Source organism: Bubalus kerabau, chromosome 8 (assembly GCF_029407905.1).
Source record: "Bubalus kerabau isolate K-KA32 ecotype Philippines breed swamp buffalo chromosome 8, PCC_UOA_SB_1v2, whole genome shotgun sequence".
In the NCBI taxonomy this organism is placed as follows: Eukaryota; Metazoa; Chordata; class Mammalia; order Artiodactyla; family Bovidae; genus Bubalus; species Bubalus kerabau.
Genome location: NC_073631.1, coordinates 88,484,107 through 88,500,657, shown reverse-complemented (window position 1 = coordinate 88,500,657; position 16,551 = coordinate 88,484,107). Strand labels below are relative to the sequence as shown.

General features: G+C 38.8%; 1 protein-coding gene across 1 annotated transcript in view; it reads right to left on the bottom strand.

The window, feature by feature from the left end:
• Nucleotides 1-16,179, bottom strand: part of LOC129658358 (potassium voltage-gated channel subfamily D member 2-like) — a 31,384-nt gene extending 15,205 nt beyond the window's left edge. The window contains exons 1-2 of the mRNA XM_055589380.1: nt 16,172-16,179; nt 3,892-4,054 (exon numbers count right to left, since the gene is read on the bottom strand). Coding sequence (XP_055445355.1) covers nt 3,892-4,054; nt 16,172-16,179 — 171 coding nt within the window. The remainder of the gene's footprint in view (nt 1-3,891; nt 4,055-16,171) is intronic.
• Nucleotides 16,180-16,551: the final 372 nt, after the last annotated feature.

Below are 16,551 nucleotides of genomic sequence, written 5' to 3'. Positions count from 1 at the left end.
ATGGCTCTGATGCTGGGAGGGATTGGGGGTAGGAGGAAAAGGGGACGACAGAGGATGAGATGGCTGGATGGCATCACCGACTCAATGCACGTGAGTTTGAGTGAACTCCGGGGGTTGGTGATAGACAGGGAGGCCTGGGGTGCTGCGATTTATGGGGTTGCAAAGAGTTGGACACGACTGAGCGACTGAACTGACTGAACTGATGGCTGATTCATGTTGAAGTTTGACAGAAAACAACCAAAATTTTGCAAAGCAATTATCCATCAATAAAAAATAGATTAATTAAAAAAAAAAAGAGTCAAACAGAACTGTCAAATGGAGACTAGAGATAGCAAGTGACATAAGATTTGGGAGAAAGAGAGAAATGACTGCTAAGGGAAGGTTTCACTGAGAATGCAGGACTTAGGACAGTAAGATTCAGAAATCTGAAGAGAGTAAGAAAAGAGATTAAGTGTCTCTTCATATTCTGTCATTCTATCCTGGGGTGTGTGTGTGTAGAAGAGGATTTCTCTTGAGATTCTGAACATTTGCTATTATAATTGAAAATGGCAAGTGCAGGTATGCAAGATTCTCATTTTTTACTTAAACCCTCCACAAAGTGGTTAAAACTTTGAGTATAGTGTTGTTTGCATACCTATTTTTTATTTTGTATAAGTTTTTGCTTGAACTTGGTGCTGGCAGTGGGATTACATATAAAAAATTTTGGCCTCAAAAGCATTTTGTTATTTATTATTCAGCTTGACTGCTACTTTTTACTGAATGGACATCTTACTTGACTTAATTTAGCTGGTTATTTCTGCATAACTTTGATATTTGTCAAATCACCCAGTTTCAGATAAATCTAATTTATTTTAGCCTAATAAATGTTTATTATTTTTTAAGACATTTCTTGGGAAGGAAAATAGAAAATATCCTTTGGTGACTTATTTAGTTCCATATTCATCTTTCTTTCTTGGATAACTATGTTCAGTTTATTGGTCACAGACTATTTACTGATCTTGTCACTTTAAGTTATTATATTTGACTTTATTAAGCCAATTATTCTAGTAGTTACAGTATGTAAAATTCACTCATTATGGCAGAAACTTAGAATATAGAGATACTTTAAAGATTAAAAAATTCATACAACATACTTTTCAATTTAGTGTTCTTTTTAAATACCATATTTATTTATGCATTTTAAATTTATTTAGATAGAAAAGCTTCTCAAATATTCTAAGATTTTCTTTATCGATTTGCTTATTGCAGATGACAAAATTTAAAAAATACATATATTTTGAATGTTGGTTTATTTGAAAATCAGATTTGTATTTCCTACAGTTTTCATGCAGGTAGCTCTTTTTTTGGTGTACAGAAGATGAATGATAGATAGCTCATACTAAAGAAGCAATTTCTAGAAGGGATATGGATGGATGCTGGAGAGCTAAGCTTTTGCAGGATTTCTGTTATTGTTTTTAAATAATTTTTATTTATTCATTTATTTTTAGCTGTTCTGGGTCTTTGTTGCTGCATGTGGGCTTTTCTATAATTGCGGAGAGTCGGGGCTACTCTCTGGTTGCAGTTCTGGGGCTTCTCATTGTGGTGGCTTCTCTTGTTGCTGAGCACGGGCTCTAAGACACCCGGGCTTCAACAGTTGCGGCTCCTGGGCTCAGTAGTTGTGGCGCATGGGCTTAGTTGCTGCATAGCATGTGGGATCTTCCTGCATTGCCTGGGGGACTCTTTACCACTGAACCACCAGGGAAGCCCAGACTTCTGTTATTTTAAACAATGCACTTGTGTGTCCAGGAGAGGGATTGTAGTGTGTGAGCAGAGACAAAGCTGTGGTATGTGACAAGGCATGATGGAGGCTGACTGTGGACAAAATTTCTCCATCTCTGCTTGTGAACAGTGTGCCCCACAGGAGACTACAATTGCCCAAGAGGGTACCTTTTTCTACTACAATTGCCCAAGAGGGTACCTTTTTCTATGCCTCCTTGTTTATTGGATTACCAGTTTTATTTGTCATCATTCTCTACAATAACTAAAGACTAGATGCTTGTCCAAAAAATGTGGGACTCTGTAAAGGAAGAAAGTACAAGGCAGAAAGAGTGATTCTTGCTAAAGAAAGCAGATCTCTGACAATGGATAAAAACAAATTCTCCGGACAACATGCTGTGTGGCCACACTGATTAACTTGCACTTTCCAAAGAGTTACTTTATATGAGATTTTTATACTTTATATGGGGCTTCCCTGGTGGCTCAGTGGTAAAGAATCCACCTGACAATGCAGGAGACACAGGTGCCATTCTGTGGGGTCAGGATGATTCCCTGGAGAAGGAAATGGCAACCCACTCCAGTATTCTTTTCAGAGAAATGCCATGGATAGAAAAGCCTGGCAGGCTACAGTCCATGGTGTTGCAAGAGGCAGACATGACTTAGTGGCTAAACAACAACAACAACAATACTGTATACTGTATGAAGTATAAAGTATACGTTTTATTTTATTAAAGGCATCAACACTGTCTAAAAACATATTTAAAACCTTGTTCTAGAATTACCTACAAAGCTAGTTACGAACTGCATGAGAATCTCTCATGATATTTTATAGTTACACCACACTATCTAGATTGTGCATCCACTTTAGTCACAGTTTATGGATATTTTTAAAAAACAAATCTATTCTTAAAGGACATGATACACTATCCATGAAGAATCCTGGAAATCTAGCTCCATAGCCTTGAGGAAACTATAAAAGATTTCCATAATTATTTCTAAGCAACAAGGGCTCTGACTCTCAAGGTGAGTATTTTAACAAAGAATGGGGAGAGGATATGTGCTCACCTTTCGTTAACTTTTTTTGGGAGATATCTATGAACCTGGGAGCCAGGTGCCTTGGATTGAATGAGAGATTTCCAATTTGTAAGGTATGTAATCTTGGAATTTCTCAAATTTTGGGTAGTTTAGAATTCTCATCAATGAGTACAAATAGTGATAGTAAGTAACTCCTAGCCTTGTTATGAAGACTACATGATTTTTAAAACATCTAGCCAATACCTCACACATGGGAAGCCACCAATAAATAGCATTATATTATGCTTATATAGATTTATATACATTTGCATATAATCTTAATCTTATTGTGAGGTAGGTGTTGTTTTCTCCATTTCACAGATGCATATGCAACCTGTTTCTTCTGAGATGAATGAGGTCATTGATGTGAAGTTCAGAGAAACAGTAAAGTGCTGGGCCAAAAATAAGACTCAGCTACTACTGATCGGATTTCTCCTACTTCCTGTGTCAACTATGCTGGACATCTGAGACATATTTGGGTGCCCTTTAATAGCCCCAGTCTACTGGAACCAGCTGGATCTCTGATGGACAGAGACTAAATGAATCAGATCTACAAATCTGATTCTAATAAAATTTGCCAAGAATTTATCATTGGTTTTACTGTTGTCATTAGTGCTATTCACCAAATATTCCTTTCTTCTCGTCTGTGGTTGCATAGTAGGATTATCTTGTTCTGCCAGTTCTAAAGTTACACGTGACCAAGCGACTTACTTGGGTTAATACAACAGAGATGGAAGTGACTTGGCCCACTTCCAAGAGGAAGTTTTTGGGTCAGGCTGTGATTCATCATGTCCTTTGACCTCTGCTTGATGACTGCAGATGTACATTGTTGAGATGGAGTTTCTCTCACCAGAGTAATCTGTAGCATGATTAAGAAATACTCCTTGTCTTTAAGTCACTAAGATATTAAGCTTCTTTTTTACTGTAGTATAATTTAGCTTGTGCTGACTGATGCAACTATCGACCCAAACCAGAACACTGAATAGCCAGTAAGGGATTTTTAAAGCTCACTTTACAGAGTGGGAGATGCTAAATCATGGTTGCACAGAACTGAATACTCACCTTTTGCGCTCTTCGTTTGTCTGCTCGTTGATTCTGGTGGTAGATCCGACTGAAGTTGGATACAATCACTGGGACGGGTAGAGCGATGACCAAGACTCCACTCAGTGAACAGATGGAACCAAAAATCTTCCCTGCTATGGTTTTCGGTACCATGTCACCATACCTTGGAATAGAAAAAAAAAATTGTTTTAAGTAACAGAAAGTTATTTCCATCTTCTACAAATAGTTTTTAGCTTCCAGTCAAGTGATTTTTTGGACCAATCTATCTCTACTTCATGCTTCCTAGGTGGTAATAGTGGTAAAGAACCTGCCTGCCAATGCAGGAGACATAAGAGACATGGGTGCAATCCCTGGGTCGTGAAGATCCCCTGGAGGAGGACATGGCAATCACTCCAGTATGCTTGCCTGGAAATCCCATGGACAGAGGAGGCTGGCAGGTTACAGTCCATCAGGTCACAAAGAAGCAGACAAGACTGAAGCGACTTAGCAGGCATGCACGCATCTGTACTTCATGGCTAAAACATACATGGTTTAAGACTTCAATAATCCAGACATTATGAATATCTGAATATAAAAATTACCTTTTGACCTTGCAGAAGTGGATTCTAACATTTAGAAATTGCTTTAATTTATAATAAATTAGAAATTTATTTTAAATTCTTAAAATATTTTAAGCCAGATGATGTAACGAGAGCTATTTGATTTGTCCTTTACATTACATGGCATTGTTCTTTACATTTATTTATGGTCACTATTTCCATGCTGAATGTTATAGTCTAGATAACACTCTTTTCCACTTAATTTTTTTTTCTACAATGGAGTGGTTATGAAATTTAAATAGAAAAAGTGGTACATCACATTCCTTTCATCAGATATAATGTCTTAAAAACTTGAACTCTCCAAGGTCCCATTAATCTTCATTTATGAAATACAATGGCCATTTCTCCATGATTATCTTACTTAATCTCTTATTTATGTTTGATTGGTTTTCTCTTTAGTTAAAATACTTTCTATCGTCTTCAGGGTTAGCACATTCCCTTAGTGACCTACCTCATTGGCTGCTACTTTTCCATCTTCTTTTCTGGCTCCTCCTTTTCTTTTATCTGATTTCTAAATCTTAGAGTAATGTCAGTCTCAGGCTCTTATCATCTCAGTATTAACCCTCTTCCTATGTGATTTTATCCAATCCCATAGCTTGAACTATTTGTACTTTGAAAGTGAAAGTCACTCAGTTGGGTCCGACTCTTTGTGACCCCATGGACTATACAGTCCATGGAATTCTCCAGGCCAGAATACTGGAGTGGGTAACCTATCCCTTCCTGATCCAGGAATTGAACTGGGATCTTCTGCATTGCAGGCAGATTCCAGGATTTCCTGGAATCATATTTGTTGTCTATGCTACTGACACACTAATTTACATTGATATCGCTGATGTTGGTCTTGAAAATCAGACTCATCTCTTCAGTCGTTTCTGCTCTGATTATTCCTACCACTAGATGTTTAAGAGCTTATTAAGGCTTAAATTAGCCAAAAAGGAACTCTTATTTCCCTAGCTTCCTCTGCTGCTAAGTCGCTTCAGTTGTGTCCGACTCTGTGCGACCCCATAGACGGCAGCCCACCAGGCTTCCCCGTCCCTGGGATTCTCCAGGCAAGAACACTGGAGTGGGTTGCCATTTCCTTCTCCAATACATGAAAGTGAAAAGTGAAAGTGAAGTAGCTCAGTCGTGTCCAACTCTCAGCAATCCCATGGACTGCAGCTTACCAAGCTCCTCCATCCATGGGATTTTCTAGGCAAGAGTACTGGAGTGGGGTGCTATTGCCTTCTCCCTAGCTTCCTCTAGCCCCTTCAAATCTGTTCCTCTTGAAATCTACCATTTCTAGTTAAATGGAACCACAAACCACCCAGTTGCTCATATCAACACTGAAAAAGCCACCCTATCCTCAGTCCAAGCATCTCACTACTCAGCTAGCCTTGTTGACTCTGACCAAACCAAATTATATTCCATTTGGGTCTCTTTCCTCAACCAGAGCCAGGGATACCACTTCTCACTTGAATTCTCTTTTCTACATTTGCCCCATTACAAGTTACAATTCACACCACCATAGCAGTGAGGGTTATGGCTTTAAAAATGGAGTTTGGGCTACTGCTACTTTATTTAAACCTTCTAATAAACTTGAAACTAGAATAAACTCAGGTTCTTACTTTTGTCTCCAAAGGCCTACATCCTTCAGTTAGTTTCCGGCTATATTTCACACTGTCTTCCATCCAGCTCCCCGTCTTCCAGCCACATTGACCATCTGACTTCCTATCACATGGGAAGCCCCTAGATCATCATTATGCAGGTTGAGACTTAAATGTCTCCCTTCCAGAAGTTATTTTCTGGCCACATTCCCCATAGCGGTATTATTTTTTCACCCAAGTCTTTCCCTAAAACATAGTCTCATTTGATTACCTTTAAAGGACTTATTAACACATGAAACTTTCTAATTTGTTAATGTGAAACAATTTCCTTGGCTCCCCACATACTCTGCTGACATGAGATTATAACCTTGATGAACTGCACTTATTCTATTTTGTATCTCACTAGCACACAGAAAGTTCTTCCTAAATATTACTTAAATGAATATGTTTTCACTACCTTATTGATACAGAGTTCTTCTAAGAGTTCATTGTTGGGGAAGGGGACAAGGAGGAGTTGTTTTTTTTTTATTGAAATATAGGTGATACGCCTGGTATTAGTGATTCTTTGGTGGCTAAAGATGGTAAAGAGTCTGCCTGCAATGAGGGAGATATGGGTTCAAACCCTGGGTTGGGAAAATCCCCTGGAGAAGGAAATGGCAACCCACTCCAGTATTCTTGCCTGGAAAAGCCCATGGCTGGAGGAGACTGGCAGGCTACAGTCCATGGGGTTGCAAATAGTCAGACATGACTGACTGACTTTGATTCACTTTCACTTTCAGGTTATATGCAACACTATATTAGTTTCAGGTGTACAACCTATCGATTTAATATACGCAGTTTTATTGAGATATAAGTGACACAAAACATTCTATTAGTTTCAAGAAGGAGATCTGTTACAGCATTGCAGAAGTTACCTGCTGCACCTTTGAAGTGGCAACTACTCCCTGCTTGCTTCAGGGCTTTAGGGTGCTCAGTGCACTGAGAGTTTAGTCCTTAGAAACAAGGCACAGATATTGGAATCCAGACTCAAGGAATTTGGGAGTACTTGGGGATACTCTAACTTGAAGAGTGCTCTAGGACACGTCATTCTAATTAACACTGTTTTTTGGACATTTATATGTCAATATGGCAATGGCAACCCACTCCAGTACTCTCGCCTGGAAAATCCCATGGACGGAGGAGCCTGGTAGGCTGCAGTCCATGGGGTTGCATAGAGTCGGACATGACCGAGCAACTTCACTTTGACTTTTCCTTTTCCTTTCATGCATTGGAGAAGGAAATGGCAACCCACTCAAGTGTTCTTGCCTGGAGAATCCCAGGGACGGGGGAGCCTGGTGGGCTGCCGTCTCTGGGGTCGCACAGAGTCGGACACGACTGAAGCGACTTAGCAGCAGCAGCAGCATGTCAATATGGTAGCTCAGATGATAAAGAATCTGCCTGCAATGCAGGAGACCTGGGTTTAATCATACCTTGGAGAAGGGAATGGCAACCCATTCCATTATTCTTCCCTGAGAATTCCATGGATGGAGGAGTCTGAGGGGCTACAGTCCATGGATTGCAAAGAGTCGGACACGACTGAGTGATTAACACAAATACACGCGGAGATGGAAATTGCAGAACTGGCTCAGGACAGGCTGCTGAGAGTGACCACAGGCTGTACTAACCAGCACCACATTTGCTGACCCTATTCCAGGCTCTGGTCTTTTGCTTTGAAGGCCCAGTGATTCACTCTTGTCCGTATTTGATCAGTAGTTGAGCTAAATCTCTGTAACTGAAATTCCTACACAGTTTTGGCATCAATATGACAAAATTGATTTACATTAAAACAAAACAAAACAACCCAGCCCAAGAACTTGAAACAGGCTGCATCCATGTGAAACAGGACCTCTTTCCATAGTCCATCAGGGAAGCTAAATCAGAATCTGAAAATGATGTTAGTGAGGAAACAATCAAAACTAAACGAATGTAGATGGTGAGCATAAAAGGCTTGGGGTCTTTCTTGCCATAAGGATATATCAGTGGAAGATCAACTTTTTATACCATGTTTGCCACAGATCACATTGAGTACCCAGCCATGGTTTATAAATATCTTCTTTCCTTTTGCACTGACTGTGCGTGGGCTCTGAAGAAGTCTTTAACACACATCCCCTTCATATGTACATGTATACATAAAAGCAGCTTTTCAAAACAGAGATTTGATTTTAATGTTTAGCAATTAAGATCTCAAAAGTCTCTCAGAAGAGAAAGTAAATAAAAACCCAACTATTTGTTATAGCCAGAGAAGATACAGATTAAGTCCATGTAATTAAAGTAAACCTTTAAAAATATAAGTAAAATAACTAAATGAATCCATCATATACTTTTTCCTGCCTCTCTGAGATTTTTTAAAATTACTATTTCGTAACTAGTTTTTAAAATTTTAGGCTCATTATATCATCCTGCAGGCAAGGACAGCATACTTGTGATTATTAGAAAAAATAAAGGGCTGACTGAACCCAAAGCTCAGTAAGATGTTAAGAAGAGTGGGGATTAGTAAACTCAGTTGGCAGCTGATGGTGGTGATGGGGTGGGGGTAATCATGCTATCAGAAAGGCTGCACCTAAAAGAAGGGAGAAAATAGATTCTACGGGATTCAGTCAAAGAGATGCTGGGCCAATTGATAAAGCATGTTTCCATGGGAAAGAAATTTTTGATGAGGTGCCTGGGATTCATCTAGAAAAATAATCACTGCAAATCCTTTTTGAATATAAATAGAGATTATAATTTCGGAGAAGGCAATGGCACCCCACTCCAGTACTCTTGCCTGGAAAACCCCATGGATGGAGGAGCCTGGTAGGCTGCAGTCCATGGGGTCGCTAAGTCAGACACGACTGAGCGACTTCACTTTCACTTTTCACTTTCATGCATTGGAAAAGGAAATGGCAACCCACTCCAGTGTTCTTGCCTGGAGAATCCCAGGGACAGAAGCCTGGTGGGCTGCTGTCTATGGGGTCACACAGAATGGGCCACGACTGAAGCAACTTAGCAGCAGAGATTATAATTTGAATAAATAAAGCAGAAAGTGAACTTACTACTCAGAGGGAAAAGATGGGTAAAATGAAATATCTTGTTTGTACTGTAACAAAATAAGGGTATGAACCAGCTTGCTGAAAGTTAGCAAATTCCCATCTAGAAGGATGCATAAGGGAAAAGAGGTAATAGACACAAAAGGGGTGGTTTAATGCCATAAAGCTCTGCTAATCTCCATCAAATACAATTGTATCTATTATTTGCCTTTGTCATATTTGTTTTTAAATCCGAATTTACTTTATAGTCAAGAAAGCATAAGTGAATGCTTGAGATGAGTGGCCAGTGTGCTATAGATTATGTGGGAAGAGCCAGGGAGAACAAAATCCTCATTGGTGGGCACACCTCTCAATGTTTTACTCCTGGGTGGAAAGACAGATCTTTCCCACATAATAGAAAATTAGGATGGAACGTCCCTGGTGGTCCAAGGGTTAATAATCTGCTTGGCAATGCAGGGGACATGGGTTCAGTCCCTGGACTGGGAAGATTCCATATGCTGAGGGCAACTAAGCTCATGTGCTCAACTACTGAGCCCAACAGTGCTTTACAGCCCGTGCTCCAAGAGAAGCGCCACAGTGAGAAGCGCATGCGCCACAGCAAATAGCCCCCAGTTGCCGCAACCAGAGAAAGCCCACGAGCAGCAACGAAGACCCAGTGGAACCAAAAATCAATGAAAACAAAGAAAATTAAGATGATCCTCAAGGCCATGGAAGATGGTAAAAGCACAAGGAAGCAGAAGGGGCAGGATATTAAGACCAAGCAGCCTTGTGATTATGTGTGTAAGGGCAGCCCAAGGCTTGGGTGATCCCAAAGGAACACCTGCTGCCTCCGTCCACACACCCTTTGGCACTAAATGTACTTTTCTGTCTGTTCTACTCCCTACCCCTCTCTCCTTTTTACAATTAAACTGCTGTCGATATTTTTAATATTCAAAGCACCTTTCATTAGCTTGACTGTGTTGGAGAATCATGGAAAAGGCACAGTATGATTTATATATGTTCTTACATTGTCCATTTGGTTTCTCTTCTTACTTGGGAAGGGGCTCCCAGGTGGTGTTATTGGTAAAGAACCCATCTGCCAGTGCAGGAGACCTAAGAGACCTGGGTTTGATCCTGGGTTGGGACGATCCCCTGGAGGAGGGCATGGTAACCCACTCTGGTATTCTTGCCTGGAGATTCCCATGGTCAGAGGAGCCTGGTGGGCTATAGTCCATAGGGTTGCAAAGAGTTGGACATGACTGAAGTGACTTAGTACGCACGCTTGCTTGGGAATGACCTTGAGAATTGAAACAGGTAATTTTTATCTGCAAACTTGTAATTGGGCATAGAATCTGGTAGGGAAGGGAAACAGCTTGCTAGAAAAACCAGCTGCTTTCCTTTGTTCCTATTCCTATTCCTACTGGAGTATTCAAACTCCAACTCTTACTAAGAAGCGAAACAGCATTACAGACCTCAGGAGTCATCTCTTTGAAATCCAGTGGAAGAAAGGCTTAGCTGAGAAAGCTTCTTCATGAGAGTGACACTTAGAGTGGCTAAATTATCATTTTAAAATTTATATATTGCCTACAATACTGCCCATCTTTTAAGGATTATTCTTATCCTAGGCAACTTGTATAATGGTTGGTATTTTATTTTTTATCATATAAAAACACATCTCACTTTGCCCAACTCCTGATGTTTACATTTATGCTAAGCCCAGAAGTATTATATAGTCTATTCTTTCTGTCTTCTTCAGATTTTTATATTAGGTCTCAAGTCTTCAAAAATCCATTTTCCTAAAACAGTTACATTAGAACATTACAAAGATGTGTTTTTGTTTCCACAGAGACATTTTTTTTCTATATGTAAATAAAACTGATTCAAAGACTATAAGAGGCCTCTAAAGTCAAGTAAGAAAGAAGAAAACAGTGGAGAGAATAGCATCATATAAAAGAAAAACTATCAATAAGTTTTACACAATGAAAAATGAGCAGACTTGAACTTTGTTAATGGAAGGAAAGCTTTCCTGATACATCTGCTTTCCTCTCTATCTTCTAACTTTCCCTTCTCTCTCCTACATTTACCATACAGAGTCACCGTAGGTTCTTTCTGCTCCTTTTTCACCCTGGGCATCCGCCAAACTTTATGTTTATTGCTCCCTTTCCTCCTTATATCAGTTAAAAGGTACAATATAGGGGTATTATTCACATAAAATGTTAATTCTAAATATGTACTTACTACCCCCTAAAATACTTGGTTAAAATTAAATATTTTGCCATATGTGAAAGATCATATTGAGTGCAGGACCAATTTCTCAAGAATAGTTTCAGTCATTGGTTCTTGAAGATTTTAATCTCAAATATTATCCAAAATTTTCATGCTAAGTACTTGAATTCTGGAATGCACTCAGTGCCAAAAAAGTGGTAAATCTTGTTAACACAGGCAATCAAATAGTGGTAAATCTTGTTAACTAAGAGAATCAAATGAATATATCATCTATCCTTTGTCCATTTATCAAGTAATACTGAAATAGATGGGAACGTGCATAATTTTTAAGCATAATACATTGCAAACCAAATTTTACTAATATCTACTCAAACTTTCCATTTTTGGCATTTCTCCAGAAATCAGATGACTAAATACATTTAGATCTCAAATGGAGAACAATTTCCTTGAATTTTTTTTACACAGTGCGAACACAATACTGCTAGCTTCCTAGTCCTATTCATATAGCTTCTATTTTTTTCTTCTCTTTTCGTTTGGAGAGTATAAATGTAGGCTCATTGGATAAAGAAGAAATGTTATATAAGGCAAACCTCCCCAGCAAAGGCATGACTTTCCATCTGTGAAACTCTTTCCCATGGATAACAAGAAAGAAAACAAAACCCAGGAATTTTGTGAATAATTATAAAGGTAGAACAGATCTTCGTATAACAGGAAGGAAATGCTGATTTGAAAATAAACTTTGATGCCTACTGTAATTCAAACTCACTCTCCTTTTTTCTTTTTTATAATGAAAAAGTCTTAAATTGCTAGTTATCAGAGACAGAGTGAATGGACTCTGTGCAGCTGCATTTAAGTCCAGAACATCCTGTACGTTGTATAGGGCAGGTGCTAGTTCAATAAAGACTGTATTTTACTAAGTTAGAGTGAAAAATGCCAACAATTTCATATCAGACATAAACCAGGATTTGGGGATACAAGTATCTGAAAAATTTTGTTGTTCTTTAGTTGCTAAGTCATGTCCAACTCTTTTGCAACCCCATGCACTGTAGCCCGCCAGGCTCCTCTGTCCATGGGATTTCTCTGGTAAGAATATTGGAGTGGGTTGCCATTTCCTTCTCCAAGGAATCTTCCTGACTGAATTTCCTGCACTGGCAGGCAGATTTTTTTACCAGTGAGCCATCAGGGAAGCATCTGAAAAATAGATACCTGCTATGATTATGATATATTTGAATGCCTCACTATCCCCACACACAATTCATAAGTTGACATCTTAATGCGCCTTGTGATGATGTTAGGAGGGGGGCATTTGAGAGATAATTAGGTCACGGAGAGTGAGGCTCTCATGAATGGGCTTCATACTTTTATAAAAAGAGACCCCACAAAGCTCCCTAGCCCCACCGATTTGTGACGATACAGAAAGAAGGGTTGTCTGTGAACCAGGAAATGGAGCTCACCGATTATCACAAAGAATCTGCTGGCACCATAACCTTGGATTTCTCAGCCTCCAGAACTCTGAGAAAAACTATCTGTTGCTTATAAACTACCTAATCTGTGATATTTTGTTATAACATCCCAAATTGGTTAAGATGTGTAACAAAATAATTAGAAGAATATAAGTAATGTGTATAACAACTTCCTGGTGAAAGCAGTTAGCAATGTGTGTGTATGCACATACGTGTGTGTGTGTGTCTGTGTGTGTTGTAGTTACTGATTTTGTGTCTGAATTTTTCTCCTAGATCTGACTGCTCTTCTGAGTAGACTGAGAAATAATTTCTTCTAACCTGGAAGCTGGATCACTTCTCAACTAATAATTCAACCCCTTAGGGTCTCAGTAGCTATGTTATTCATGAATTTTTCTGCCATCAACTTATTATTCTAGAAGGATCACAGTTTGATGGATAATTTTTCTGGTAGCTGCAATGTTTGCAAATAGCAAACAGCTTTAAAAAAAAAAGTGTTACTATATAACACCTGCTTATGGTACAGAACTTGTTTGCCAGAGGGGTCCTGGTATTACTTTGACAATAGACAGATTTCTCTTTGACATGTTAAAATCAATGTTTGCCTAAAAAGAGCTGCCTTGATTTTGCTTCCACCTCTCTTCCCGTAGGATCAATCACTATACCATCTTGGCTGTGTTGAAAGTTTGACATTTTTTTGGATTATCTAACATATATAGTTATTTCAAGTAATCTGTGTACTCTCTTGTTTCTTTAAATTGAAGCCAAAATTTCGAGCTATTTTTAAAAAGCGTGTCTTTCTTTTTTCTTTTTCTACTGTTTACAACATTAATAATCTTAGCATACTAAGTCAAGGGGTCAGCTAGAGGAACCCCACACTTCCTTTATTGGAGGTTCCTAGCCAGGAGTCCATGGATTCTTAAGGAACTCATGGATAAAATTCAGATGGGTCAGGGAACTCCATGATAGTCTCAGTCTTCATAGGCATTTTACTGAAAATTTTTGAAGCTTTTATTGAATTATCACAAATGGAATGTTCCAAATAATGTTCAAAATTTATAATTTGATTATTTAAGGGCATATTAATTGTCAGTGTAAGCAATTTGAACACGCACTGTACAAAGGAAATGCTGTAAAAAACACAGCATTATTTTACAGCTGCAGAAATACCATATATCCACTAGGGGGCATAAAAACCTAAATGAAAGTAGAAACCAGGATCTTTTTTGGTTTTCACAAACTGAGGGAAAGAGAGAGAAGAATTTCCAGTAAATTGCCTGCACCGATTCCTTATCTTTGCCTACACACATTCAATATTTAGGATATATCTTGGGCATTTTATTCCTCTGGAAATAGTTGAACAAGACAAAAACCTTACCAGTTTCATTGATTATCTATTTTTAAGGTGCTTCCAGAAAGAGGGACCAGAATTCTGACAGCATGTTCTATTTCTTGTAGAAAAAGAAGTAAATTTCTGTAATGTGAGATATCACTAAAGTATTTTTTTCAATAAGAAATCCTTTAACCAAGACTTTTAGTGAAGAAATTAGGGGAAATTAAAGGACCAGGTTTGGAAATTAAAGGGGAAAACTGAGGAGGTGAGGGAGATTCTTTTAGCACATTTATTCCCGTTTATGCACTAAGCTGTCAACATGAGATTTCAATAGGGCTTACTAACCCTTTCTCCAGCTTGTGCCTCTTTCAAACACAATTTTTTTTTTCTGACTTCTTTTGTTTTCTCTTGTTTTTAGCCTACTATATGATCAAATTATACTTTAAAGGCTACAAATAAAGCATATGATTATGACCCAGTATACTGATAAAACATTTGTTACCCAAGTGAGTATCATTAGTAAAAGCCTTTACAAATCTTTAAAGAAAATTTTTTTTTTCTTTAACTTTCAAAGAATTCTTGTCAGAGCCCACTTTCTCATACTGTATTCTTTCTTTTTTAAAAAGCTATGAAAATATATGTACCATTGATTATTGTGAGCATGCATATAGAAAAACCAAACCAAACCAAACACCTGGAGCTGGCTTGCCCAGCTGTGGGACCACCGGAAATACTTTCCCCTGCTTTTGGAGCCTAGTCTTTGTTGCCTGGAGCTATCCTTTCACTCTCACATATCTTAGAGTCTGATCATGTCATTCTCCTGCATGAAAGCCTTCATTGTCTCTGCATCACCTGCAGGAAAAAGCTCCAGCTTCTTAGCATGATACACCCAGTTCTTCATGACTCTCCCATCCCATCCTCCACTGCTCACCCCACAAACCTTATATTGTAATCGGAGCAAATAACTTTGTATTACTGAAATGTACTAGGAATGTACTAGAGGAATCCTTCCATTCTTCTATCCTTTGTATATATTGTTATTTCTAGAATACTCCCCTTTGCATAAATCCTTTGGGTGAACTCCTAATTTTCAGTGATAAAGCTCTAGCATCAATTCTTATTTGAAGAATTTCTTGACAAGTTTCTCTGTCCAATAAAAGTAATATCCTTTGTCTCAGATGCCTCCCATGTTGCTTGCAATTAATAAAGCACAATTAGTTTTGTACAGGTCTTTTTTCTCTCACTAAACTAGGAGGTCCAGTAGGTCAAGGATCATGTCATCATTATAAACCCAGTTTAGCACAGACCTTGTCCGTGAGCTGAGCAAGTAGTTGAAACTCAATAAATGTTTATGGTTTAAATAAATCCTCCAGGGACAGCCTGATGGTAAACAATAAGTAATGGGAGGGAGTGAAGGTGAGTATACATCTCCTGCTCTTATTTTCTCTTAACCAGATTTCTTTTTCTTCTCCAGACCCAGCACCAACTCATCTCCTCAATTTGTCTAAATTCCTCTTCAGATACTTACATGATGTGCCCAGAATAACCTAGTTCTACCCTGTCAATTAACCTTACTTTTTATACCCAGAGGAATTATTTTTAACCTACATGATTTTACATAAACAGAGAAGTCAAGAGACCTGACACTTTTCAGTTCCTACCCACTTTCCATTGTCACATGCTTAACCAACATATATCCAGCCAGAATTTCAAAATACAAACCCCCTCAAATTTGACAGATTTTGCAATCCTCAAGTGCCCAACAAGTTGAACAAATATGACTCATGCGTCTCTGAATCTCACATGTCATCCTAGGAGATGGCTGAGTCTTTCCACATCTCTGTATTCTACTTGAGGGTGCTGCTAATCTTAGATAGTGAGCATTATCAGTTCTCTGAAAATGTCATTGTTTGGTGCCCATTTTTCTTAACAAGGTCTATCTGCTTATGCCCTGGGAGTATATTGGAGCAGATAGGCTTGTCTTCCATCAGAAGATAGTTAATACTTCAAGCAAAGTCGAGGTCCTAGCAAATACCTGATCATTTTGGCTGTGGGCTGATGTCACCAGTTTTCATAGTTTTGTGTGTTCTGGTTGTGCATCCCAAGGGGTTTCATCTTTAACACTGTCAGAGGTACTCTCACACTGGGAACTTTGTTCAGTTACCTCCTGCTGTTGCTTCCATCTCTTCCTGTCCTTTGAAAGGTAAATCTGTTGGAGGAAGTGCCCCACTGTTCCTGTTTCCAAGTCACTGCTGCTACACTGCAGGCTGCCACCCAAGGAGACAAATCCCAAAGCCATTTTGACAGTTCTGCTCGTTAAGTCTGTTTTCTTATAACCAGCCACTGATCTCTAACACCACCAAAATTATTCACTATTTACAATCCATTCAGACTCCTAAGTGCCTTTGTCATGGG